General features: G+C 36.5%; 1 protein-coding gene and 1 long non-coding RNA gene across 3 annotated transcripts; one reads left to right on the forward strand and one right to left on the reverse strand.

The window, feature by feature from the left end:
* Nucleotides 1-535: 535 nt before the first annotated feature.
* Nucleotides 536-4,692, reverse strand: LOC103971849 (glyceraldehyde-3-phosphate dehydrogenase 2, cytosolic). Its single transcript, XM_009385982.3, has 12 exons — nt 4,560-4,692; nt 4,451-4,477; nt 4,249-4,349; nt 3,709-3,824; nt 3,535-3,634; nt 2,546-2,692; nt 2,405-2,465; nt 2,209-2,306; nt 1,498-1,640; nt 1,184-1,267; nt 945-1,034; nt 536-823 (listed from the first exon to the last, which is right to left on the reverse strand). Exons 1-12 carry the CDS (start codon nt 4,561-4,563, stop codon nt 778-780), a joined length of 1,017 nt encoding a protein of 338 aa, XP_009384257.1. The 5' UTR covers nt 4,564-4,692; the 3' UTR covers nt 536-777.
* Nucleotides 4,693-12,467: 7,775 nt separating this feature from the next.
* Nucleotides 12,468-24,652, forward strand: LOC135597521 (uncharacterized). Of its 2 annotated transcripts, XR_010481291.1 has the most exons (3): nt 12,479-12,822; nt 19,838-20,107; nt 24,215-24,652. It is a non-coding gene; the product is annotated as an uncharacterized LOC135597521 (long non-coding RNA). The 2 variants fall into 2 exon arrangements; XR_010481290.1 differs by lacking the exon at nt 19,838-20,107 and having other exon boundaries at nt 12,468-12,822.
* Nucleotides 24,653-25,952: the final 1,300 nt, after the last annotated feature.

Raw genomic sequence — 25,952 nt, forward strand, 5'->3', positions numbered from 1 at the left:
TCTAATTAATAATATTATCTATTGAAAACTGAATCAAGATTGGTATGGCGCTCAGATTTTTTGGCAATATTTTGAGAGGTATGTATACATTAATAATATTTAAATCATAACCGCGGTTGGAAGTGCCAACCGTTCATATTCACGTGTAACTCAGTGTAGGATTATTTCTCGCTCTCATTGAACAATTTGGGAACATGCGCGTCACGTGCGTTTGATCATTCGATTGGGCAATAAAACCATCCAAGATGTATCATTCACGCCAATGACGACCCGTAGGCAAAGCATGTAACTCTATCTCAGCACCAGTCGACGACCAGAATAACAACCAAACGAGAAATTAAGATCGAAGTCTACTGACACAAGACGCAGAAATGTCGAGATTTGGACAAACGGCTGTTGAAGTGATGTTGGATGCTCAGCCACACAGCATTTAATTTGACACTATCGTGTTTCGACCAAACATAAGTTAACTCGGATCGCACTTCCATACCACCCAGCAATAAACGATAAATACAACCAGCAAGACTATTGTCAATTCAAAATAAATCGACTTCCATATCAGTGAGTCCGGAAGCAAATTACACGGTTCAGCCTCACATTCAGCTGAATAATTAACATCTAAAACAAAAACTGGGCATGTATGTAATGCCCAGGCTAGAGTCTGGGAGGCAATTATGAAAAAGATGTCGCATCAAAACATTTATTCGTGATGAAAATAAAGAGAAAGCAATGGTCCGAAGAACGGCCGGAGAACAGCAAGTCGGGGAAGCAATCGAATTACTTGGTCTTGTGAATGTGGCGGATCAGGTCAATTACACGTGAGCTGCCAACAAAAAGGAAAACTTCAAATAAAAAAGTGTAATAGTGGAGCAGAAGTATACACCTATTCCAGATGTCTACAAGTAATAGTCTCACATTGTATTCAGAGAGCAATATTTAGTTACCTGTAACCCCACTCGTTATCATACCAAGACACAAGCTTGGCAAAGTTAGGATTCAAGGCAATTCCGGCCTTGGCATCAAAGATGCTTGACCTGCAGTAGGCAAACAAAAAATAAATAAATTAGGAAATAATGGTCAAATAGAGCCAACAAACGTGAGTATGAATCATGCTGGGAAGAAACAGGATTTGACACTAAGTAATTAATTAGAACCCATTAAATATCTTATTCACAGACAGTACCTGCTGTCTCCTACAAAGTCAGTGGAGACCAAGTCCTCCTCCACATATCCCAGAATGCCCTTAAGCTTTCCCTCGGATTCCTCCCTGTGGTGCAACAAATTAAACAATCGTGAAGGGAAGATGGTGGCAAGTATTAGCAGGGCAAGAAGATATGCTTGTTTATTAGATAAATGTCTAAACAATTATGTTGCCATTATTTTCTGAAGACAATGACAGAACATTAAGGTGCCAAATTTAGTCAACACATAAAAAACACTGGTTCTAGCCGTCGTTGTTAAAGAAATGAATTAGGTGAGTCAAATCTTGATACTTACTTAATGGCAGCCTTGATCTCATCATAGGTGGCAGCCTTTTCAAGCCTGACAGTAAGATCTACAACAGACACATCAACAGTCGGAACACGGAAAGACATACCGGTTAACTTTCCATTCAAAGAAGGAAGGACCTTTCCAACAGCCTGCATCATAAGCAGATTGGTTGACATCAAATTATCATGAGAAGTCATGTTTACAGAACAAGAAAATAATTCAAGAGTTCCAGCTGGAAAATCATTATCAAATAAGCAAGGCCACCGTAGAAACACTAACATGAAATGAAGTCTAAGCATTATAATTCAAGAACTCCAAATAGCCAACTACCATCCACATGTTGTAACAAACATGGACCAGAAAATAAATTGAAACAGACAATACAAACAAAAGGAAATGGACCACAATCCACAGGACACCATGCATGCCTACCATGAAAGTAGATTAGAACAGATTTATTGTAGAAAGTATATGAGAAGCAGATGCCTTCTTAGTCATCATCAACTAGCACAGCATTATGCATAAAGGAGATCTAGTCTCTTGAATCCATCAAGTGAGGTTGCTATTGTGCATATTATATATTATACATGATCATGAATATATATTTAATTACATCCAGATGTAATTAAATGACAAAAATGAAATCATAAAAAAAGATCTGCCTGATGCATCAGGGGAAGGTTCAATCACTTAAATATATCATGCTACTGGAAGTACCTTGGCAGCACCAGTGCTGCTAGGAATGATGTTAAAGCTTGCAGCACGTCCGCCTCTCCAGTCCTTGCTAGATGGTCCATCAACAGTCTTTTGAGTGGCTGATAAACAAGTAAAGCTCATATTAACAACTTCAGTAAAAAGATGCTACATGCTACACTAAGTAGAAACAAATTTGTACAACTCAAATAATAACTACCTGTGATAGAATGAACTGTAGTCATCAAACCCTCCACTATTCCAAATCTGTCATGGATGACCTGACATAAAAGATAATTCAATAAAATTAATTAATACCAAATCATGAACTAACAGATAGCACTTCATTAGATATACATACTTTGGCTAGAGGAGCAAGACAGTTGGTTGTGCAGCTTGCATTTGATACAATGTTTATGTCAGACGTGTACTCATTTTCATTCACTCCTATAACAAACATTGGGGCATCCTTGCTGGGAGCAGAGATTATGACCTTCTTGGCTCCACCCTGTAGTAAAAGAGAATAGTTCAAAATGGTAGTTCAGCAAACTCCACTATTTCAAGCACTAGTGTTGTTATATGCACATATGCAGGTAATTTGCTTGCCATATATATCCAACGTAAGAAAATGTAAACATCTTCTATCATGACTTATAGCATGTCTAAAAACAAGCCTCAAATCTGATGATGAGAAACAACTATCTACTGTTATTCACATACAGACAACACATACATATTGCCATTCATGAATCTGTACATCTTAGGTACCTGAATAATAAAAGGAAAATCAGCACAAATAATGCTAAGTCATAATATCCTAACTATGTAGCATTGGTTACAAAGAGACGTGCCATTAAGCCCTATATAAGACAACATAACTAGTCAAACTAACAAATTCTTTTTTTACTATTTGTAAAAGAGTAATTCTTTTTTTATTATTTGCAATAGAGTTTTCTCTATCTACCCTTTAAGCTTCTAAAACTCTTCATGCCAGTAATTCTTCACTAATTGCACTATGTCTTACATTTAGCAAATGTCATATTCCAGACATCCAACATAAGAGAAAAAACACTGAAATACTAACTTCCAATTGATTTCTGGACATCAGCTGCATCAATGATATGTTAAATTTAGTGACTCATATGACGGACGGCCCATAACCTGAGTGAACTAGGCTGTATTGACATTGATGAATCAGTCTGATGAAATAAATAACATTAATTTCACAACGATTAGATAATTATGTTGGTCAAAAATAAAAAAATATCATCAGATACAATCCTCAGAAAAAAATTAATAAAAACGGGGAAAACCAATTGCAAAATCAAGGACATCTAGAATTATTATTACCTTAAGGTGAGCAGCAGCCTTGTCCTTGTCAGTAAAGACACCAGTTGATTCCACGACGTACTCGGCACCAGACTCACCCCATGGGATCTCCTCAGGGTTCCTATAAAAAAAGAACAGCTTAATGGCGAAACATAACTATATCTCAAACACATCAGAAAAAAAGAAAAAAGGTACCTGATACCAAAAACGGTGACTTCTTTCTCGCCAAAAAGAAGAGTCTTAGAATCCTTAACCTTAATCTCGTGATGCTTCCATGATCCATGCACCGTGTCATACTTAAACATGTACGTCTGCAATGTATCATACAATTATACGATTCAGACAAGAACAAATGGAGCAAATGTACAGATTTAGCAATTATCGAAGACAGAAATGGCCAAGACACCAGACGATATGAAAGTAGACAAGACATCAATCATTACGAAGAAGACAGGAAACAGTCACTAGGAACTGTACAACTCATATGGAACACTGGGAACGAGTGAAATATTCTTTTTGGCAAGTAATTGAAACTGATAGGTAATAAACCACTAGATCTGCAGAATTCACGGTTGAAACCACGGATGGCAACATACTAAAGGTCCACATAACAATATACACAAAGATATAGTGATGTCATCAGTCCACCAATCAAAATTAAGAACAAGCACGCGGTGTCTTCAGATGACTAGATCTGTACATAAGTCATACAAGATTACAGAAATAGAACAGTACCATGTAATCAGTGGTGATGAAGGGGTCGTTGACAGCAACGAGCTCCACATCGTCACTCTGAAGTGCGACTCTGGCGACCAGCCTCCCGATCCTTCCGAACCCTATCAAAACGCTCAAGAACGGATCAGCAAAAGCTCACAACCCAATCATATACCGATCGGAACCATGAAATCGAAATCGAAGAAGTCGAGAGGAAACCGACCGTTGATGCCGATCTTGATCTTTCCAGCTACAACAAGAAAAACGGAAACCCAACATGAGATCCTAATAGCAGCGAATAGAACTCAGAAGAGAGAGATCTTAAGTCTCACCCATGGCGATCGCAAATGAGATCCGAGAAAACAGAGAAATGAGGCGTCAGAAGAAGAGAAATGGAGGCGGAATGGGAGGGGCCGTAAGCCGTCTCTCTTATATAGGCGAAGGAGAAGTCGCCAACTAGGGTTTCTCTAGAATAATCCGATGGAAAACGCTTCAATTAATGACGGATTCGTTCCCATCGGAAAGAAGAGAACCGCCGGATGACGAGTGATCATTTGTCTTATGATTCGTGCAAAAAAGATGCATTGCGGTGTACCTTGGATTTCATTTAACTAAACTCGTCAGTTGATCAACCGCCGATGACGGAAAGATACTTCTGCTACCCGACCAGTGAGAAGAGGGAGACAAGATGGGCTTAAAAGTTCCGGCGGCAGGGGGGATGATGTGACTCGCTCGTGATCCGTGACGAGGCTGACACGTGACCCTTCACGCGCGTCTGCCCGCGCGACCAAAAGGCGCTCGCGGTAAGCTGACGCCCCTGGTTCTAGCGATAATTTACGGTGAATGCCACAAAAAAGATCTTCCAATTCTGGCTGGCGCCCGATGTATTCATTTCTCTTTGTTTTTGGAAGTCAAGTATTTCCAGAAAGATTTAACATTCAATTCAAAGTGAGAATGATACCGAGGAATATTCCGTTAAAGAAGCGTCTCGACATATGAATAATAATAAACAATGTACTTGGGCATGGCAACTACCCACTGCGACAAATAATATCCACGACAGTCCATCTACCTCATCTTCGCCGCTTAGGGAATCTCGGTTCTTCGCCTCACGCCATCGGATGTGGTGGGTGCCCGTCTCCGTTGGGGAAAGGCTCATGCCACGGCAAAGGCCGAATCACGTTCTCATCCACGTTGACGTCTGTACTGCCCTTTGGGTTGACATGTCATTTATCCGTGTTAGGTTGGACACGTCGACGTCCACATCATCATCATCCAGGTGGGCTTCAGCATTGGAAGTGATTTGTTTATGGAACTTTATGATCAGTAACTTACAATTAAGAGTATTTCCGTGCAGTCTTGGATTGTTTGAGGAGCCAACTAAAGTTTGTACGTTTACGATTCAGTCGTAGGTTAATTTGATCGTGGGAGGGTTAATTGGATTTGTCACTTAGTCGAGAAAGTGTGATTCTCTATGTTTTTTTATTGTAAAGGATCAGACCAAAAGAAAACTTAACCGTGCATACGCAGAACAACAATTACGGAAACATATAGGATTAAGTTATCATTTATTGTTATAACTATGATAGAGAATTTATATAATTTAAAGAGGAAAGGAAAAAATAAAGGATGCTTGAACAACTAAGATAGAGGAGCATCAATGAACATGAGGCCAAGGCAATTATTAGAACTGAAAAGAAAATAAATTTGATTTTTTTTTTTCATTCTAAAAGCATTAGTCATGGTATATGTTAGTTGAGGACTAAATCTTTATTGTGTTCTCTCTTAAGGCATAGCCTTACTTTCGCGTTTATTGTAAGGTCAGGATTGATAAATAATCCAGTAAAATTATATCGGGATATATAACAATAAAAATCCTTCCAATATTTAAATTAATATTAGGTTCAAATGATTCAAAAAATTTATAAGTTCTCTATTAACGATACACCTCGAGGGATTTTATGGTGCATTAGAGCTATTTATGAAATTGAAATCTTGATAATTATCAAAAAAATTATATAAATTATTTGGTTATTAATGAGCCATATGATCGTGTGTTTGAAGCATCAAAGTTATAGTTATGGGATAATGACAAGTCTTGTGATCAGACTATTAAATGTTATTCTGATTGAATAAGTTGCCCTATCAGCATAGAGTCAACATACTTGTCGATGTTATACTACCAATCTTATAGAATTAAAACTTAGGTAATATGTCAATCACAAGGGTGTGACAGTGTCACTAGGCTACCTATATGTCATACCTTTATATCATTTGCTCGCTCCCAATATGTTATTACAATAATTAAATGGGTGGGGATATAATGTTTTATTTGGTTGGTTGTTATTCATGTCACTCAGGTCTAAGGTGATGCTTTTTGGCTAAGGTTATCAACTTCTATTTGTCGAGACCCCAATGTTATTCGATGGATGGAATTGTCTCGAAGAACCTTTCGTCGGTGGGCTCAATTACAATGGACGCTTTATGGTTGAATTTTATTGTATTATCATTAAGTGATACTTCATGATCTAATTCGACCACATCATTACGGATGATCTATGTTCATATTCTACCATTCATCAAAATGGGATACTTTATAATCAGATTCGATCGTATTCGAGAATATTCTTATAATTTTTTCTGATGCAGTTTAGTGATCGACCCGAGCTGCCTTTTGTTCATGACATAACCAATGACATCGATAATATTCCTCAAAAATAAATAAATAAATAAATAAAGTCCATGACATCGCCAACAAGACCATAAGCATCCCCTTTGTTCTTGTTAGCCTACGGTAAAAAGTTTGACTCACCTAACACGGCAGATAAAGAAATATCAAAAGTATATGATTTAATTAAAGTATTTTTCTATGCATGTGACATCTATGCCTAGGATATAAAAAAAAAAAAAAAAAAGAGGCATATGTCAAAAGCAACCAATGCATCCCCTTTACATGTGATATATTTGCTTAGGATAAAGTAAAAGAAATGCTTGATCCAACTAACTAGGTTTAAAGCTTCCTCTTTGATGTGTTTGCTAGGACACAAAAATTCAAAGTACCTAATGTGACAAAATCATCCTCTTTGCTTATGATGCATCCATTTAGGATAAGAAAACATATGAATGGTCCAACTAAATAAAAACATCTATTTTGAATAAAATCATCCAAAACATCTAATATAATCAAATCATCTACTTGCATTTGATGCATTTGCCCAATATAAAAAAGACATTTAAAATGTGATCCCAAAGTATCCCATTTGCACGTGATATGTCTATTTAGGAAAAAAAATTAAAGTATTCTACATGGCCATAGTTTGCCATTTGTGAGTGAAAAAAACAAAAAAAAAACTTGTAAAGTATTTAATATGATCGTTTAGCTTGAAAGCATCACTTTTGCATATGATACTTTTATATAAGATAAAAAAATATATTAAAATACTCGATGTGATTAAAGTGTCACCTTCGTAAGTAAAAAAAAAAAATCATATAATGCAACTAAATTGAGCACTTTGCGCATGCTATATTTGTATGAAATAAAAAATAACTAAAGTGTATTCTTTTTGCACATGAAGTGTGCACCTCGATTAAATAAGTATCTTGAATATCTTATATAATCATAACATCCTCTATATACCTGATACATCCACCTAAGATAAATAAGTATCTTGAATATCTTATATAATCATAACATCCTCTATATACCTGATACATCCACCTAAGATAAATAAGTATCTGAAATCTTTGATATGATCAAAATATCCCTTTATGTATGATCTATTTGTTTAGGATAAAAAAAATTTAAAGAATCTGACATGATTAAAGTGTCCCCTTAAATGTGATCAAACTATCATCTTTTGTATAAGATACATCCACTTAGTAAAAAAAAGACATCATACCTCCTATAAAAATATCCTATTTATATGTGATCTTTTGTGTACGACAAATCCACTGAGTAGAAAAAAGATATCATACCTCCTGTAAAAGTATCCTATTTGTGTGTGATGTGTTTGCTTGGGAAAAAAAAGTAAAATCTAAACCACCTAATGCAAATAAAGTATTCTTGGTAAAAATATCTTATATGACTTACACTACTAAAGCATCCCCTTCTACATGCTAGCCTATGACCAGAAATAATATAACTTAATAATCTTAGAATATAGGTAATACGTCCTAAAATTTATATTATGCTATATGACAGATAAGCTTGTACCCCAAGCACGATAGAAAGTAAATGATATAACTATTATATTTAGTTAATTATGACAAGATATATGAAGTCTAATTAATACATATAGAATATGTCACATTAGATTTTCAAATAGTCTAATAGATATACTATATTAGCATATCATCTAAAGAGAATAACTCACTATATAAGGAAACCTCTACCAAATTTATGTTGGAGTTGACTTGGGTACGAGAAAGCTATAAATATAGAGGAATAGAGGGTAAAAAATCTTTATCTTCTCCATATTATAGTCGACTAGTCCAACCTTCACCAAGATATCCTAAACCTCATCTTCTCTAAGCTCTCCTCACCCGACCTCCTTCACTATACTAGTGTATGTGTCGCATGGTTAGGTGCTATTCGTGATCTTCATCGATATTACCCTAAGCTTCACCACCAGAGCCCATAACTCGCATTCAGTGATAGCAGTGCCAACAAAGATAGTGCTAGTAGTGCCTTCGATGATCCTTTCGCTGCCCATTTCTTCAGCCTCTTGAGCAAATGGTGTACACCATCTCCGTCCTATGACCTCTAATCCGTTGCTATCTCACTGTGGGTTTCTCCCATAGGTGGCTGATTACTATTGATGAGTGATTCAATATATAACTATTGAACCCCATTAATGGTGCACAGATCAACATCCCCTTCATCCTCACCCTTGATCACATCGAACCAATCTGCGACCTATGGGGGCACATTAGAGACCACACCTAAAACATTCACCATAACCAACGTCCTATAGAGGAGGTTCCGAGGCTTAACTTCATGGCCATGCTATCGTCGGATCCCTCACAAGAAGATTACACTCATCCACTACCCTTATGAAGGCATCTCCTTTGCTAGATCTAGCGACAATAAGTGGACAACCACTTATGATAGTTTATAGATTGGACATCCATAATGGCACCTCCCGGTGAATATCTTATCTACGTATCTTTTTATTTTGATATTATATATATAATAATAATAATAATAATAATAAAAGTATAACTTTTAGGTTTTCTTCCTTGGAATCCTTCTCATATTAGGATTCCTTATTTTCCTAACACACTTACTTTAGGAATCCCAAATACTTTTTAATACTAACCATCTCAAAATATACTCTGTTTAGAAATAAATAAGCATATTATGTTTGACTACTTTTGTGATTCATGAATAAGGAAGACTTTTACTTTTGTCTCTCTTGTATGCACTCTTTTTATGCAACAATCAATCTCTTTGTCTCTCTTGTAAAGATTTTCAGATCAAACCACATCTATTTCACTAGTGACTTCTGGTGGTGGAATGATCACCACAGAGAGAAATGTCGGGATGTAATCATCTATGACTTGGAGAACGATACCTTCTCATATATTTTACGGTTTTGTAATAGCATCCACTTTTATCATTATACAATTTGTTACCTCATTTACTTTAGTAAAAATATTGTAAAGGATATTGCACACTTTTTAAATCTTTCGTCTTGATGCTCATTTATTTTCTTTATTTCTCATTTAGTTTAGGGTTTAAGCATTCTCTTGGAGACGCACAAGAACATGCCCTCAGTAACAACTCTCTCTCTCTCTCCCTCTCCCTCTCTCTCTCATGCAGCTTCTTCTTCCTCCTCCGGAAGAAGCCAATGATATCTATATGTACAAGTGAGTCACAGAATCTTTTGCTTTCGATCATTCTCGTCTCTGATCGGTTTGCCCACACCGAGTGGAAGGCTTCGCTCTCTAAGGTCTGTCTGGTATGATGGGTTATGGCCTTGAGCTTCTCCTCAAGAATTATTCTTATTCAGTTTCAAGTCTTGTGTAATATGAATCCTGATCAGATGATGTGTATGTTTTGTTCGGAGCCTGCTTTATCTGATGTGTTTATATCAATGTTGGTTTTGGCTGTTCCATATCTAACAATCCAACATCTCCTTGCACAGCTCGAAGATGTATAATTCATTGTACGTAAAAAAGAAGTTTGCACTGTTTCAAAGGGATTGTCTTTTTCATCACTTTAAAATATAAAGATTCGTTTATAAGTGAGATGATGAAGCATCATTTGTTCTCTCCAAGTATGGTAAGATATCTGAGGCCTTTTGGACCTCGTGATCTTGTCATCTAATGAGTCGTCATTCATCCCCCAAGAAATTATCTACTGTGGAATCTCCGCATGGTTTTATCCTACAAAGAACTTCTTTCTTTGGCTTCCACACACCATCTTAGGCCAACCCTAACTGGTTCTAACAGGGAACATGTGGCAGGCACACTCGACCTCCACGTGTGCACAGCAAGTCCACAAACCATATTAGAAACTTTTAATGATTAGCACTGTCACATGTGAATGATCATGATTTAGGACGATCTTCTAATTAGTTACTCAAATTACCTAATTTTCTACCACACTTATTAGTGGATGCGGTGGTGGACTATTGTGGGTTCCACTTGGGCTCAATCTGTAGTGGAACAGAGGGTGCGCATAAAATCTTTACGCAGTGGAACCCTCTTCTGTTGCACCAATAACATGATGCCACGTGTAACAATATTGATTTGTGGAACCCAATAACTCCTCTCCTCCAAAAGCCGGCTTCTTCCGATTTTTATTAAAAAAGGTTATTCCACGACTGAAGATCCTTGCAAATGTACCTGTTTTATTTTTGCCTTAAAAAGCTGGGCCCGAATACTGAGTAGATACAGCGATCTATGATAATAGATTGACGAAAACATAAAAATATTATTTGTAGGTCCATTTTAATCAATATAATTTTGATCATAGACCTATTAAGTTTTTATTATTAGAGTCTTCTTACATCACATGTTAACTTATAATAAACTATTAATATAATAATATATATAATTTAATTTTTAAAAAAATTAATAATAGATAGATTTAAAACATAGACCAGTCACCTGATCAATTTCCTTCAAAATGAGTCTTTCCACGATCTGACGGGCGACACGCTAGCCTTGCCTCGACATTTGTCATAGAGGCACAAGTCTCTTAGCACCTACGATGGTCGAAAAGTCCACAATGGAGAGCCAATCCTCCGGGCCTAAAGAGGAAACCACCAATCGCATTACGCGCTTCAACATTCGAAACTTCTCCCCTATCATGCCTTGGCTCATGTCTAACATCATCACCAGATCAATCGGGGTATAGAGAGGGGCGAAGGATCCTATCAGTAATGCTTTCACCTTCAGAGCCACCACATAACTTTGGTTTCTTTGCTCTTTCGACAGCAGGGCCGCCTGCGACATCACGCTCACAATGACGCATCAGCCTTGGACCTTGGTGTCGGCCACAAAGGACTCCTCCATTAGTACAGTTAGTAGATCAGGCACGAGGGGCCACAAGGAGCCCACAGAACAAGTCCTCTTGTTCCATGTCCTCCGTCCCCTTGTCGTCATCATAAGGTTCATCATCCTTGTCCTCGTTAGATACTTATGGCATAGGATTGAACCACACAACTCCTCTCTAGTTGGGCTACAACAAAAGCAGCAATAGCTCGTCAACCTTAGTAACAACAGTAGCGATGACGACGACAATTACTCTGTTCTCCCCCAAACCGTTGTTCCCCACTTTTACTAGTGTTCCGGTTGTCATCATTAGTAGTTCTCATATTCAGGTTCTACTTCTCCATTTCTCTCATCACCCTTGTTCAACAGCGAGTGCATTATCTTCTTGGCAACAGAACACGAAAAGGAAGGGCACATGGCGTTAAAAAGTGGAGCAAACAGGACAGACAAGGTTGGCGTGGATCTTAACATGGGCGACAATATAGGAAAAGTGTAAAGTATGGGAGCACACCGTCATGAAAATTAATTAGCTCCTCTTCACAAGGTTGATTAGGCAACCGATCTACATTTTCAAATCAATATATTATTTTTTAAACTTAAATTATATATTATTATATCAATATTTTATTATGAATCAAATAAATTTAAATATTTATTAATTTAAACTTAATGAAAAAAATTATATATTATATATTTTAAAATATAAAATTTTATACACGAGCAACCTATAAACACTTAAAAAGACCGGTGGTGAGCATGACACTTCCAATTGCCCTTTATTACTTCTCTGTCATCTGCGTCGCTTGCTGTTTCGGCGATCCCATCACTAATATGGCCGCCGTCAGGGTTCTCCTCCGCGAGGATACGCCGTCGCGCGCGGCCTCCTCCCTGCCCACGGGCCGCCGGTCACCGCGGCTGCCCACTCCTCCCAGACCGACTCGGCGGCGGCCGCGTCTAAGCCTAAGCTTACCAAGACCTTCTCCATCTACCGATGTACGAGTGTATTCTTTGCGCCTGCTGCTGGACCTCCTGCCCTAGCTGTTGGTGGAATCCTGAGGCCTATCTTGGGCCAGTTGCCCTCCTTCATGCCCATAGGTATAACTTCTCGATTCATTTGAATTCTTTTTACATTGTTTGGTATAGCTTTGTTGATTCAAGTTTGCTGCTTGCTGATTGGTCTGTGACTGATTTCATTGTGAAATGAATGAACTTTTGTTGTTTGGTATCATGTTATCATTATGTTGAGGAATAATGTTCGGCCTACCATCATGGGGTTGGAATGTCGATGATCATTATGAATTTATTTTTTCTTTTTTGTGTCCTTGAGGTGGAAAGAGAAGAGTGGAATTTATAATTTTTCCAACTTAAGAGTTGATCTCTAGAGATCCATTTACTAGATGATATCATATGTAATCACATCAAATATTTAAGTTAGGAATTGATTTTCTTTCCTTACTTGTTATTATAATTTAAGGAAATCTTAATTTACTTCCTTATATGTTGATATGAATTAAGGAAATAACTAGTAAGTATTTCAAATATGATGATATCATATTTGGTAGTATATTAAATAAAAATAATTTATAAATACGAAAATTAAAAATTTATTTCCCTTAATAGAGGCTCGCCTCCTCCTATTTAAAGGGGAGGGATCTCTCTCCTTCGTTCCTCACCTAGTCGAGCCTGGCAGCGGGAGGAACGAGGAGTTACACCCTGTTAACAAGAGAACGAGGAGTTACACCCTATTGACAAGAGGTAGGTTTCCCTACCTTTCTTAAAAGTTTTAGCTTTTATTTTGATTCTTTAAATGTTGAAAGTTTTATAGTTTGAAAAATGTGTATCAATTCTTTAAATGTCAATTTTTTTTGTATTAAAGTAATCAGTTAAAGTTTTCAAAATATTCTTTGACCCATGATTAAGGTTTTTATTGTAGAATTAAATATGTTAAAAAGGTATATGTTTTATATGATATATTTTCTGTATTACAGTTTATCTTTAATCTTATCTGGATTAAAATCTTGTTAGACTAGAATATGTTATCTAAAATCCCTTTTTTTGATATTCTTTGATCTGAAATTTAAAATATATTATTCTGAATGATTTAAAATATGACTAGAATATGTTGAAATTTTATGTGTTGAAAACATGATTTTTATTTGAATTTAGAAAGCTATTTCCTTGTGTTAAAACTTATCTCTTAGTCCCTCTTTTAATGTCTTATGATTTCTAGTCAAATTGAGAATGTTATTTCTTTGTATTAAAGCTTTTCTCCTCATCTATCTTTTAATGCATTATTATGTTTTCATTTATGTTGTTAATGGGTATATGCTATGACTAGTCCATGGGCCAGGGCTGGGCCAGTTTTATGTAATGCATGCTCAATTATGTATAATGCACATGACCAGTAGATGGACTGGCTCAATCTAGCCCAATATTATTGTTGAACTTGAGCCCAAATATTGATTGAATTAAACTAGACTTGATTAGTCTAGATCAATTCAGGGTGATTCCGAATTGATTGACTTATTCAAGTTAGTTTAACCTAAATTGAACTTAATCTAGTCTAAATTATACTAGTCTAGGGTGGTTCCAGACCAGTTAAATAAGGATTAGAGATCAGTTCAGTTAGGCTCTAGTAAATCGAGTTCAATTCAATCGATTAAACTAGAGTTCAAGTCAATTGAGGGTTAATTTATATTATTTGATATTGATGATTTTTGAAAGAGATGTTTTAAATATGTTATTTCATCCCGAAATGGATATGACCAGTGTGAGATTATATTCCTGCCGAGAGCAGGTAGGGCGATTCCCTTCGGGGATTAGCGAGCCGTCAGACGTGGCGGCTGGACGGTTCCTCCATCCGCTGTTGGGAGGAACGTGTCCCCACTTTGGCGGGTGTGGGACACCACTCCATCCGCTGTTGGGAGTGTGATATGAGTTTGCCTCCATCCGCTGTTGGGAGAACACAAACTCATCCCGTAGGATAAAGCCTCTCCATCCGCTGTTGGGGGAGTGCTTCTTCGGGTACTTGATATACGCCAATGGGATGATTGATTGAATTTTGATCATGTATTTATTTTGATTTGACTTTTGGGGTTCCTACTCAGCATTGCTGAATTTTCTTTGTTTTTAATTTTCAGAGCAGCCTCCCTCTAGTACTAAATCGGATTCCAGTGGAGAGCAAACCTTCCTCTACCGCTAGGTAGAGCCACTTGGATGACTCTTGAAGTTAACTTTTCTATTTGTAATTTGATGAATAAATAAATTGTAATAAATGGTTATAGATGATGAATAAAGTGATGTTTATTTATTTGGCCTGTGTGAAAAAAAAAAAAAAAAATTCAGGATGTGACATCATATGTAAGCGAACATTAAAAAAAAGGCCAAATTTTGATTTCAAAATGACCAATATATATATATATATATATATATATATATATATATATATATATATATATATATATTCAACTAATCATGCAGGAGATTGAATGTGCACTTGGTGTAGGGTTTTGAATAGGTTCTCTCTGTTAGAGCGTGGGATCTTCAGGATTGTTTTGAATGATCTTTATAATGCTTTATCACAATACATTTTCATTGGTGTCATGTTTTGATTGACCATTATTCTTATGGTTGTTGGTTCCCCACCCACGTCACACACACCACTTTGCTAATTGAAATTTCTTAAATTACGTACATTTTTAATTATATTTATTTAGTAATTGTCTACTTTCTTGTTTTAATTTTGTGTTGACTATACTTTATGTATTTTTAAAATATTAAATATAGATATAATTATAATAGTTGATGTATCATATGAGAGACTTGATGCTTAACACTATGATAGATCCATAACTGAGGCATTGGATAACTCACCACTATCACATGTGTCATGTGGTAACAATCATATTAATATCATCATTCTTAACATCAATTATTATTTAAATTTTAAAATTATTAATTATTTTTAAATTTTATAATATAATTTTAAATAAAAAATTTAAATTTATTAAATCATAAAATATGAGGTGTCTATTCCTTTAAAACCCTTAATTGACTTGAACAATAACTCAAATGATCTGATTGAGTTGAACCAAATAGGTTTTCAACTATATCCAAATTGAAACGACATCAAATTAACTTAAAACTGATCCAGAATCACCCCAAACAAATCTAATTGAATTTGAATTGGTCCAGTTTGGATTATATATATTTGAATTGGACAGAATTGGTTCAGTACATCCTGAACCAGTCTAAACTGATCAAACCAACAAAAGGGCCATCAGCTGGGCTGCTAAGGGGGGCACAAGCACTAGCCCATGTGGACCATGGGCCCAGTTCAAATCTGGGTTAAAACAGGGTTAGGTTGGGTTGCAAAGGCACAAACCAGGCCCAAATCATAGGGTCGGGCTCTGGACTGGTGTGCATGTGCAATCACATAGCCAACATGTGCACATACATAAGTGTTCCCTAAACATGTAATGCATCTAATCATAACAAAATAAATAAATAAATAAATAAAAAGATAGATAAATAAAGCCCACGACATAGCTAACCAGGCCCTAAGCATCCCCTTTGTTCGTGATTTGTTAGCTTATTATAAAATGTTTGACTCACCTCACACGGCTAAAGAATCCCCAAGATAAAGAAACATCACAAGTGTCTGATCTAATCAAAGCATTTTTCTATGCATGTGATGTGTATGCTTAGGATAAAAAGCATATGTCAAATGCAATCAATGCGTCTCTTTTACACGTGATACATTTTCTTAGGATAAAGAAGCATCTGAAGCTCCCGAGGCAACCAAAGTGTCTTCTTAGTATGTGATATATTCGTCTAGGAAAGAAAAAACATATGAAATGCTTGATCCAACTGACTATGCCTAAAGCTTCCTCGTTGCATGTGATGTGTTTCCCTAGGATAAAAAACTTTAAAGTGCTTGACATGACCTAAGCATTCCCTTTACTTATGATGCATCCATCTAGGATAAGAAAACATACGTAGGGTCCAACTCAATAGAAACATCTCATTTGTATTTGATGCTTCCATTGTAGATAGAAAATCATCTAAAACATCTAATATAATCATATCATCCACTTGCATTTGATGCATCTGCCCAGTATAAAAAAAGTATTTAAAATGTTTAACATTGTCAACCAAACCCAAAGTATCCCATTTGCACGTGATACATTCACAAAAAATTCTAAAGTATTCTACATGGCCATAGTGTGTCATTTGTGAGTGATGCATTTGCCGTAAAAAAAAAAAAGCTTCCAAAGTGCTCAATGTGGTCGGTTAGCTTGAAAGCATCACTTTTGGACATGATACTTTTATATAAGATAAAAAAAAAGCTCAATGTGACCAAAGTGTCAACTTTGCATATCAAAAAAATATTTAAATCATCTAATGCAACTAAAGTATCCCCATTGCACATGATATTTTTGTTTAAGATAAAAAAGTAAGCAAGGTGTCTATCATGATCAAAACATCCTTTTTGTGCATGATGTGTGCGCCTCAGTTAAAGAAGTATCTAGAACATCTTATGCAATCATAATGTCCTCTATATACTTGATGCATCCACCTAAGACAAAGAAGTATCTAAAGCCTCCGATACAATCAAAGTATCCCTTTGTGCGCGATGCGTTTACTCAAGACAAAAAAAAATTTAAAGAATATGACATGATCAAAGTGTCACCTTAGATGTGATCAAAGTATCATCTTTTGTGCAAGATACATCCACTTAGAAGAAACAAGACATCATAGCTCCCAACATGACAAAAGCATCCCATTTGTGAGTTGTGTTTGCCCTAGACAAAAAAACATCTGAACCACCTAATGCTAATAAAACATTTCATGACTTTTGAGTTTCACAACCAAAACATCCCCTTCTACTTTCTACATTAGCCTAGTACAAGATATAATACCACCTAATCATCTTAGAATATAGATAATAGATCCCAAAATGTATACTATGCTCTATGACATATAAGCTTATAACCAAGCACGGATAGAGGACAAATAATATGGCTATTATATTTAACCAATTTTGACATAATATATGGAGTCTAATCAATACTTGCTGTATGTGCCACATCAGATTTTCAAATAGCCTAATGGATATGCTATATTAGCACATCATCTAAAGAGAATAAGTTACTATATAAGGCAGCTTCTATAGGGTTGTCGATTTTGTGTCAGAGTTGACTTGGATACAAGAAAACTATAAATATAAAGGGAGGGAGGGCTGCGAATCCTCATCTTTTCCACACTATGGCTGACTGGTCCAATCTTCACTTGGATGTCCTAAACCTCATCTTTTCTGAGCTCTCCTTACCCGACCTCCTTCGCTGTACTGTTGTATGTGCCGCATGGTTACGCGCTATCCACGATCTTCGTCGATGCTGCCCCAAGCTTCACCACCAGAGCCCTTGGCTCGCATTCTGTGGTAGTGGTGGCAACAAAGGTAGTGCCTCTGATGACCCTTTCGCTGCCCACTTCTTTAGCCTCTCAGAGCAGAAGGTTTACACCATCCCCCTCCCACGACCTCCGATCCGTTATCGTCTCTTCGTGGGTTCCTCCCATGGGTGGCTGATCACCATCGACAAACAGTTACAGATACAACTATTGAACCCCATCAATGGTGCACAGGTCAACTTCCCTTCCATCCTCACCTATGATCACATTGGGCACATCCTCGACCCGTGGGGGCGCATCAGAAGCCACGCCTATAACATCTATTATGACCAACAACCTGTGGAGGATCTTCCTAGGCTCAACTTCAAGGCCATGCTATCATCGGACCCCTCACGAGGAGACTACATTGTAACACTCATCCACTACCCCTATGGGGGCATCTCCTTTGCTAGGTCTAGTGACAACAAGTGGACGACGATGTCGTTGCCTGGTCTCTACGAGGATGCCATCTTCTATAGGGATCAACTCTATGCGACATTTGATGGAAGGGTAGACATTTGGGACGACCTCGATCAAGAGTGGAAGACGGTGGTGCCTGAGCCAGAGTTGGTTGATATTTACCCCTTCTACTTTCCATTTTGGTTATTGGTTCAGACTCCCTCATGTGATCTCCTCCATGTTCGAGGGAAGAAAGTCTTAATGGAGGAGCACAATGATGATACTGAAACTCTATTTATGATAGTTTATAGATTGGATATTCATAATGGCACCTCCTTACAGGTCAACGTCTCATCTACATATCTCTTTATTTCGATTATATATGTATATATGCATATATGTATATGTATATATGTATATGTGTATATATGTATGCACACACACACACACACATTAGGATTCCTTATTTTCCTTAGACCCTTGCTTTAGGTATCCCAAATGCTTTCCAATTCTAACCATCTCAAAATATTCTCTATCTATAAATAAATAAACTTATTTTTTTTATCTACTTTTGTGACTCCTAAATAAAGAATACTTTTACTTCACACTTTTACTCGTCTTTGTTGCTCATCCTTGTTAAATCTCATACCACTTGTTAGGAACGAAAAAAATAAAACAAAAGCTTCTCACCTGATAAAACTTAATTATTCATCACGTGAGATCAATTGCAAAATAGTTGACTTATCCTCTCTCAAATATAAAAAGTTTACACATCATCTCATATAAAGAATTTACATGTTTTATCTTACCCTCTCTAGAAACATAGAGAACACTTTCTTTGGGCAGTCTAGAGAGAAACCTAAGAGCATGCAAGTATTCCTCAAATCTTGTTCTTTGGACACTCTAGAGAGAAACCCAAGGGCACCCAAGTATTCCTCACATCTTGTTTTCCATATGTCAAAACTTAGATATACAAGTAATATTTATAAAGGAAGCAAGTCCTATTTTTTAGGAATTCCTTATTCTCCTAGGAAACTTGGATAAAAAAAATTGAAATTAATTATTAATTCCAGCAATATATTTAGAGAGTCATCTCCTATCATCTTAAATTTTTAGAATCATTGAATCTATTACCCTTGCAGGTTGAACTTTGTATGTAATTTCATGAAACTTTAGGAATGGTTGGTCATCTAATTAAAATGTTTATCATGCTAGACTTTGGACCTTTCTGATATCAAAATTGATTATTTTGATAAAACAGGTGAAGAATTTGGGAGAATATGCGCTCTTTTTATGCAACAACCAATCTCTTTGTCTCTCTTGTAAAGACTTTCTTGAGTTGACACCAAACCGCATCTATTTCACTAATGACTTTTGGTGGTGGAATAATCACCATAGAGAGAAATGCCGGGATGTAATCGTCTATGACTTGGAGAGCGATACCTTCTCATATATTTTGCACTCTGATGCTCGTCTAAACATGCCACCTCCTATTTGGAACACTCCCAGTCCTCTACTCAGTGACTGATAGGTGAGTCAAATATGTCATTCAATTTCATTTAGTTTAGAGGTTTTGTAATAGTATCCACTTTTATCATTATACAATTTGTTACCTCATTTATTTTAGTACAAATTTTGTAAAGGATAATGCACACTTTTTTTTCTGTAGTCTTGATGCTCATTTAGTTTCTTTATTTTGGATGTATGCTTGATGTCATAATGTAAGCAATCAACTGCTATGGGGTTTTTCACCTATTTCTCATCTTAGTTTTGGATATACATTTTATTTTATTCTTGATTGGTTTAAGGTATTTTATAGGAATTAGTTAGGTCGAATTGAAACTCAATTTCATACCATAGCGAGTCTCAATGTTTTATAGTTTTTGCCTTCACAAAGATCAAACAATCTGGTATCAAGTTTGCATCCATAATCTTCTTTCTCGAAGGAAACATATTTATGAACACCACATGCAGATATGGGTCTAACAATAGTTGAACAACATTGAAAATACATGTAATGCAAATGACATCTTAAATTTTTCTAATTGGTTTATGTCATTCACTGTTCTTTTATTCATTTTGAGGAATGATAATGTGTACCAGTGATTTAAAAAGCGCTAGGCGCCAAAAGGCGCCAAGGTCCACAAACGCCCGAGGCGCTAGGCGCTCGCCCAAGCGCTCGCCCGAGCGAAGCGAGGCGCTAAATTATAAAAATATATAATATAATTATAAAAATATAATATAATTATTTAAAATTATCTAAATTATAAAAATATATAATATAATTATAACAATAATTTTAAATAAATAAAATTAATAATATTAAAATCAAAATAATATAATATTAATCTATTAACAGAAAATTAATCATTTCAAAATTCAAATAAACTTAATATTAAGAGTATACTAAGCCTAATGGAGAAACGAGGAAGCAGCGGCGAGCGACGGCGGCGGCGGTAGCGGCAGCGGGAGGCCTCGAGGGAGGCGCGAGCAGCGGGAAGGCTCGCGGGAGGGCTCGCAGGAGGCGAGAGGGCTCGCGGGAGGCGCGAGCAGCGGGAGGGCTCGCGGGAGGCGTGAGCAGCGGGAGGGCTCGAGGGAGGCGCGAGCAGCGGGAAGGCTCGCGGGAGGGCTCGCAGGAGACGCGAGCAGCGAGGGCTCGCGGGAGGCGCGAGCAGCGGGAGGGCTCGCGGGAGACGCGAGCAGCGACAGCGGCGAGCGACGGCAGCGGGAGCAGCGGCAGCGAGCGACGAGATCGCGATCGGGATCGAGAGCGGCAGCGACAGCAGGTTAGTGTTGGGTTAGGGTTAGGGTTAGGGTTGGGGTTATATCGGTTTAGTTGGTTCGATTGAACCAACTGACAACCGAACCAGGACCGAACCAGACCTAAAATTCTGGTTCGGTCGCCTTGGTTTACCCAGGCGCTCGCCCGAAGCGCCCAGCGCCTGGGCTCGGGCGAGCGCCTGTTTGAAGCGCGCCGCCTGGGACATTAGCGAGGCGCTCGGGCCTCGCCTCGCCTCGCCTTGCCCGAGCGCCTAGGCGAGCGCCCGAGCGCCTTTTGCAATCACTGATGTGTACCACGAGTTATATTAGAACTAAACCCAAATAACGAAGCACACGGGTCATGCATTGCGTGTAAGAACACACATCTGCCTCGTGCATGGAGCAACCCATCCTCCATCTATTAATTTTTAACCATACAAAATTACCTTTTTAACCCTATTTTAGAGTCATTTTCTGCACCTGATAGCACATGCGGTATTTTCGTCATCAGAATCGATGGTGTGAGGAGAAACGGGGTTAAATATTTCACTTTCGTAAGTATAGGGACCCCAATGTAACTTTTGAAAGTATAGAGACCGGAATTTTAAGGATAGCTAACTATTGGGGATAATCTATAATTAGCCCTTATTATGTTGAGGAGTAATGTTTGGCCTACCATCATGGGGTTGGAAGGTTGATGATCATTATGAATTTGTTTTTTCGTCTTTGTGTACCTGTTGTGGAAAGAGAAGATTGGAGTTTATAATTTTTCCAACTTAAGAGTTGATCTCTAGAGATCCGTTTACTAGATGATATCATATGTAGGTGGACGTAAAAAAAAAGGCTAAAATTTGATGTCAAAATGACCATTATTATTGTTTTTTTCTGCTAATCATGCCTCCTGCATGGATTCAATGTGCACTTGTTGTAGGGTTTTGAATAGGTTCTCTCTGTTAGAGTGTGGGATCTTCCTGATTGTTTTGAATGATCTTTATTATGCTTTGTCATTGGTGTCATGTTTTATTTTAATTCTTCAGTTTATTGCTAATTGTATGACTAGGGGCCTCACTTTTTTTCATATTCTGCCTTCAGTATTAGAAATTCTAAAGTTTGGGAGGTTGTTTTTTTCCTCACGTTTTATTCACATAAATTAACTTGTCTCCGCGTTTTTCTTTGTATGTATATGAGTATTGTCTATTGTGATTAAACCTGGTGGGTTATAAAATTTTTGGTAGGAATTTGCATTCCAATCAAGGTTTAAGAAGATTAGACAAGCATGCGAGATTCATATTTTTGATATTATCTAATATTAGCTCTCTTTATGAGGATCTTCTGAGAGATAACAAGAGATGATATTTGAGGATTCTTTTATAAGCTAACAATTTATGAAAAATCTCTTAACTAACAAAAAAACTATTTTGGTTTAATGTGGATGTTTTTTATGCAACTGAACAATTTCTTATATTACATGTTGTCATGACGTCTGACATGGAGGCGATGTGGTTGTGAAGCCAATCATGCCTTTCTGTCTCCTATTCAGTAAAGAGCAAGTTTGGGTTATACACCATAGTTAGAATGATTCTGCAGACATGGGATTCTGATGCTATTCTTGCTGGGTTTGGGTTAAAGGTGAGTTAAGTTAGGGTGAAATTTACATTTAAATTGGGAAACAAGAGACTTTTTTAGAGGACTTCCTTTTTTAAGGCTTCTCATTTGAATTAGCAAAAGTTAAGCTATAAGGCTACTGGGGCTCAAAGGAATCGGACATGGAATGAAAATAAACAAATAAAGAATAATACTAGATGTAAACATGCCTGATTCATAGGAAAAAGAAGTCAATCATAAAAAGAAGTTTTGGTTGAAGTAAATCCTCCCAACGTTGTTTTGGTTGGTTCTAGAAGTTGCTTCCCTTGTCGTCAATGTAGTAGGAAACATTGCTCTCCACTGACACCAAATGTTTAGCAGTTTGGGAAGGTAAATGAAGATATTGATCATCAAGGGCATTGAGTGGATTGTTGATGTGTTACTTGTAGACTGGTAAATATAAGTAGAAAGACAAGTTAAATATTGTAATGGCTTTGAAAAGCAGGATGTAGTATAGGGTTTATATAAAGGTGTAAAAGATAGGAAATGGGTGCTTATCTTGGAGTCACTCAAAATCCAGACTGACTTACTTTAGGAGAAGAAGAGAATCTTACACCACTCTCACATAGTATTGAAAGTTCATCGAGTTGTAATTTTTTTCTAGTACTCCTTTTACATAGATCTCGCATACAAGAAAAAGAGTAACCAGACAAATTTATAACTTGAAAGAATAATGGAATCAATCATCCCATCTTTTATTTCTGGCAAATTTCTTTTGCCTCCAAATTTTCTTTGAGAGAGAATCTTCCTATTAGCAAGATCTTGATTTGGATTATTTGCACTAAAGTATCTGGGAATAATATTCTGTAGACCTTTTATTGTATGGTGTCATATGTGACTCAAGTTTGTTGTTAATCCAATCATAGCAATGCAGACCTGGCAATTTGTTTCCTATTACTTCTTATCATGCACCCATATATATCATCAGCATGTTATCCGTGAAATATGTCATATGTTCCAGGATTCATCCCGTAAAGATTGTTTGATTTTGTGCTATTATGATCTGTAATACACAATTAATGGACTTGGAAAAAAAAAAAGAATTACAAGCATGAATTATCGCACTACCTTTTTTGATGAATATTAGCAACCGGTAAAACCCTTTGTCTGTTTGTTGTTTTTCTTTCTCTTCTCTTTTATCTTGGGAATGCTCAGATTCGTTTTTGATTGCTTTAATTCTGCTTGGACAAACTCTTCATGGCTAAAGTTTGCTATGTTGTGTTGGTGGATACAGAACAGCCGGGATCAGAACACAAAGGTGCGCCTGGATGCTGTAAATGATGAGTTCAAACCGTACCGTTACCACACTATCATGAACTTTGCTCATGCCTGCCCCATGGGACTGAACCCCGCGAAGCAAATTGAATATAGATCAAAAAGCTTCAGCTTCATTAAATTTTTCCTGAGATGCCATTTGTTGCTTTGAAGAGGCAGCATCTGCCATTTAGTTATTTATTTTTGCATCAATAACATTCACGGATTGGTGATGTACTTGCAACTCTTAGTATCCAATTGTGCTCATCAATAATGACCTGAAACTTGTCTATTTTTTGGAAGATATCATTGTTGCAGCAATTTCTACGGTCGAGGTTTGTTTATGTGACGAGTTGGTTAAATTGTCTAATGGACTGTTGTTTGATTTGAATTAAGTTGGTGATTGAATTTGGTGTTACTGAATCTGTAGAATACCCATTTTATGGAATTATAGGCTCTTATATTGTCTTTTGGAGTGTTACTCAATATGAATTATATTGGTAAATGAGTTTGATGTTATTGAATGTGTAGACCGTGTATCCATGATAAGAGTGTTAAAACCTCTTAGACACACCATATGATAAGTTATCTTTTGTTTTCATCAATATAACCGTGAGAGCTCATGAGAAATTATCTTTTTAAGATGTGTTCTACACGATTTTATTTACCCCTTTTAAAAGGTGGATTCCGAAAAATGTCGCTATGGATTGAGGTGATATTGATCCTCTTACTCCTGAATAGAGACTATAGTCGATCCTCTCAGGATAGATAATACATTTAGTCATCTCTATTTCGATCAATATCTAATTAATATATAAACCATATGGATTTGAGCTTAACTCATTCAACACTATCTTTTATTTGTTGACATTCTATATCTTTCAAGAATTGAAATGTTTGTATTATTATTATTATTATTATTATTATTATTATTATTATTATTATTATTATTATTGACTTTAACAACGTAAAATGATCCAATTGACTTGAACCGAATAGGTTTTCAACTATAATCAAATTGAAACGACATCAAATTCACTTGAAACTGATCCAGAATTATCCCAAGAAAATCTAATTGAAATTGAATCAGTCCAATTTGGATTTTATATATATATATATATATATATAAAATTCCACGTAGCCATAGTTTGCCATTTGTGAGTGATGTATTTGCTGTAAATAAAAATAATAAAAAATTTTCAAAGTGCTGTGGTCGGTTAGCTTGAAAGCATCACTTTTGCATTTGATACTTTTACATAAGACAAAAAAAAAAGCTTGATGTGACTGAAATGTCATCTCAAAAAAATATTTAAATTATCTAATGTAATTAAAGTATCCCCTTTAGGCGTCATAATTTTACCTTTGATAAAAAAATAACTAATGTGTTTAAGATGAACAAAACATCCTTTTTACATATGTGTCTCGAGAAAGAAGTATCTAGAACGCAATCATAACATCCTCTATACACCTAATGCATCCACCTAAGACAAAGATGAATCCACCTAAGATAAAGAAGTATTTGAAGCCTTTAATAGTATCAAAGTATCCCTTTGTGCATGATGCGTCTACTCGGGACCAAAAAAAGAATTTAAAGAATATTCATGGTTAAAATGTTAACTTAGATATGATTAAAGTATCATCTTTCGTGCAAGATACATCCACTTATGAGAACAAAGATATCATAGCTCCTAATATGATAAATGCATCCCTTTACGTGA

The sequence above is a fragment of the Musa acuminata genome, chromosome BXJ1-11 (genome assembly GCF_036884655.1).
Source record: "Musa acuminata AAA Group cultivar baxijiao chromosome BXJ1-11, Cavendish_Baxijiao_AAA, whole genome shotgun sequence".
In the NCBI taxonomy this organism is placed as follows: domain Eukaryota; kingdom Viridiplantae; phylum Streptophyta; class Magnoliopsida; order Zingiberales; family Musaceae; genus Musa; species Musa acuminata.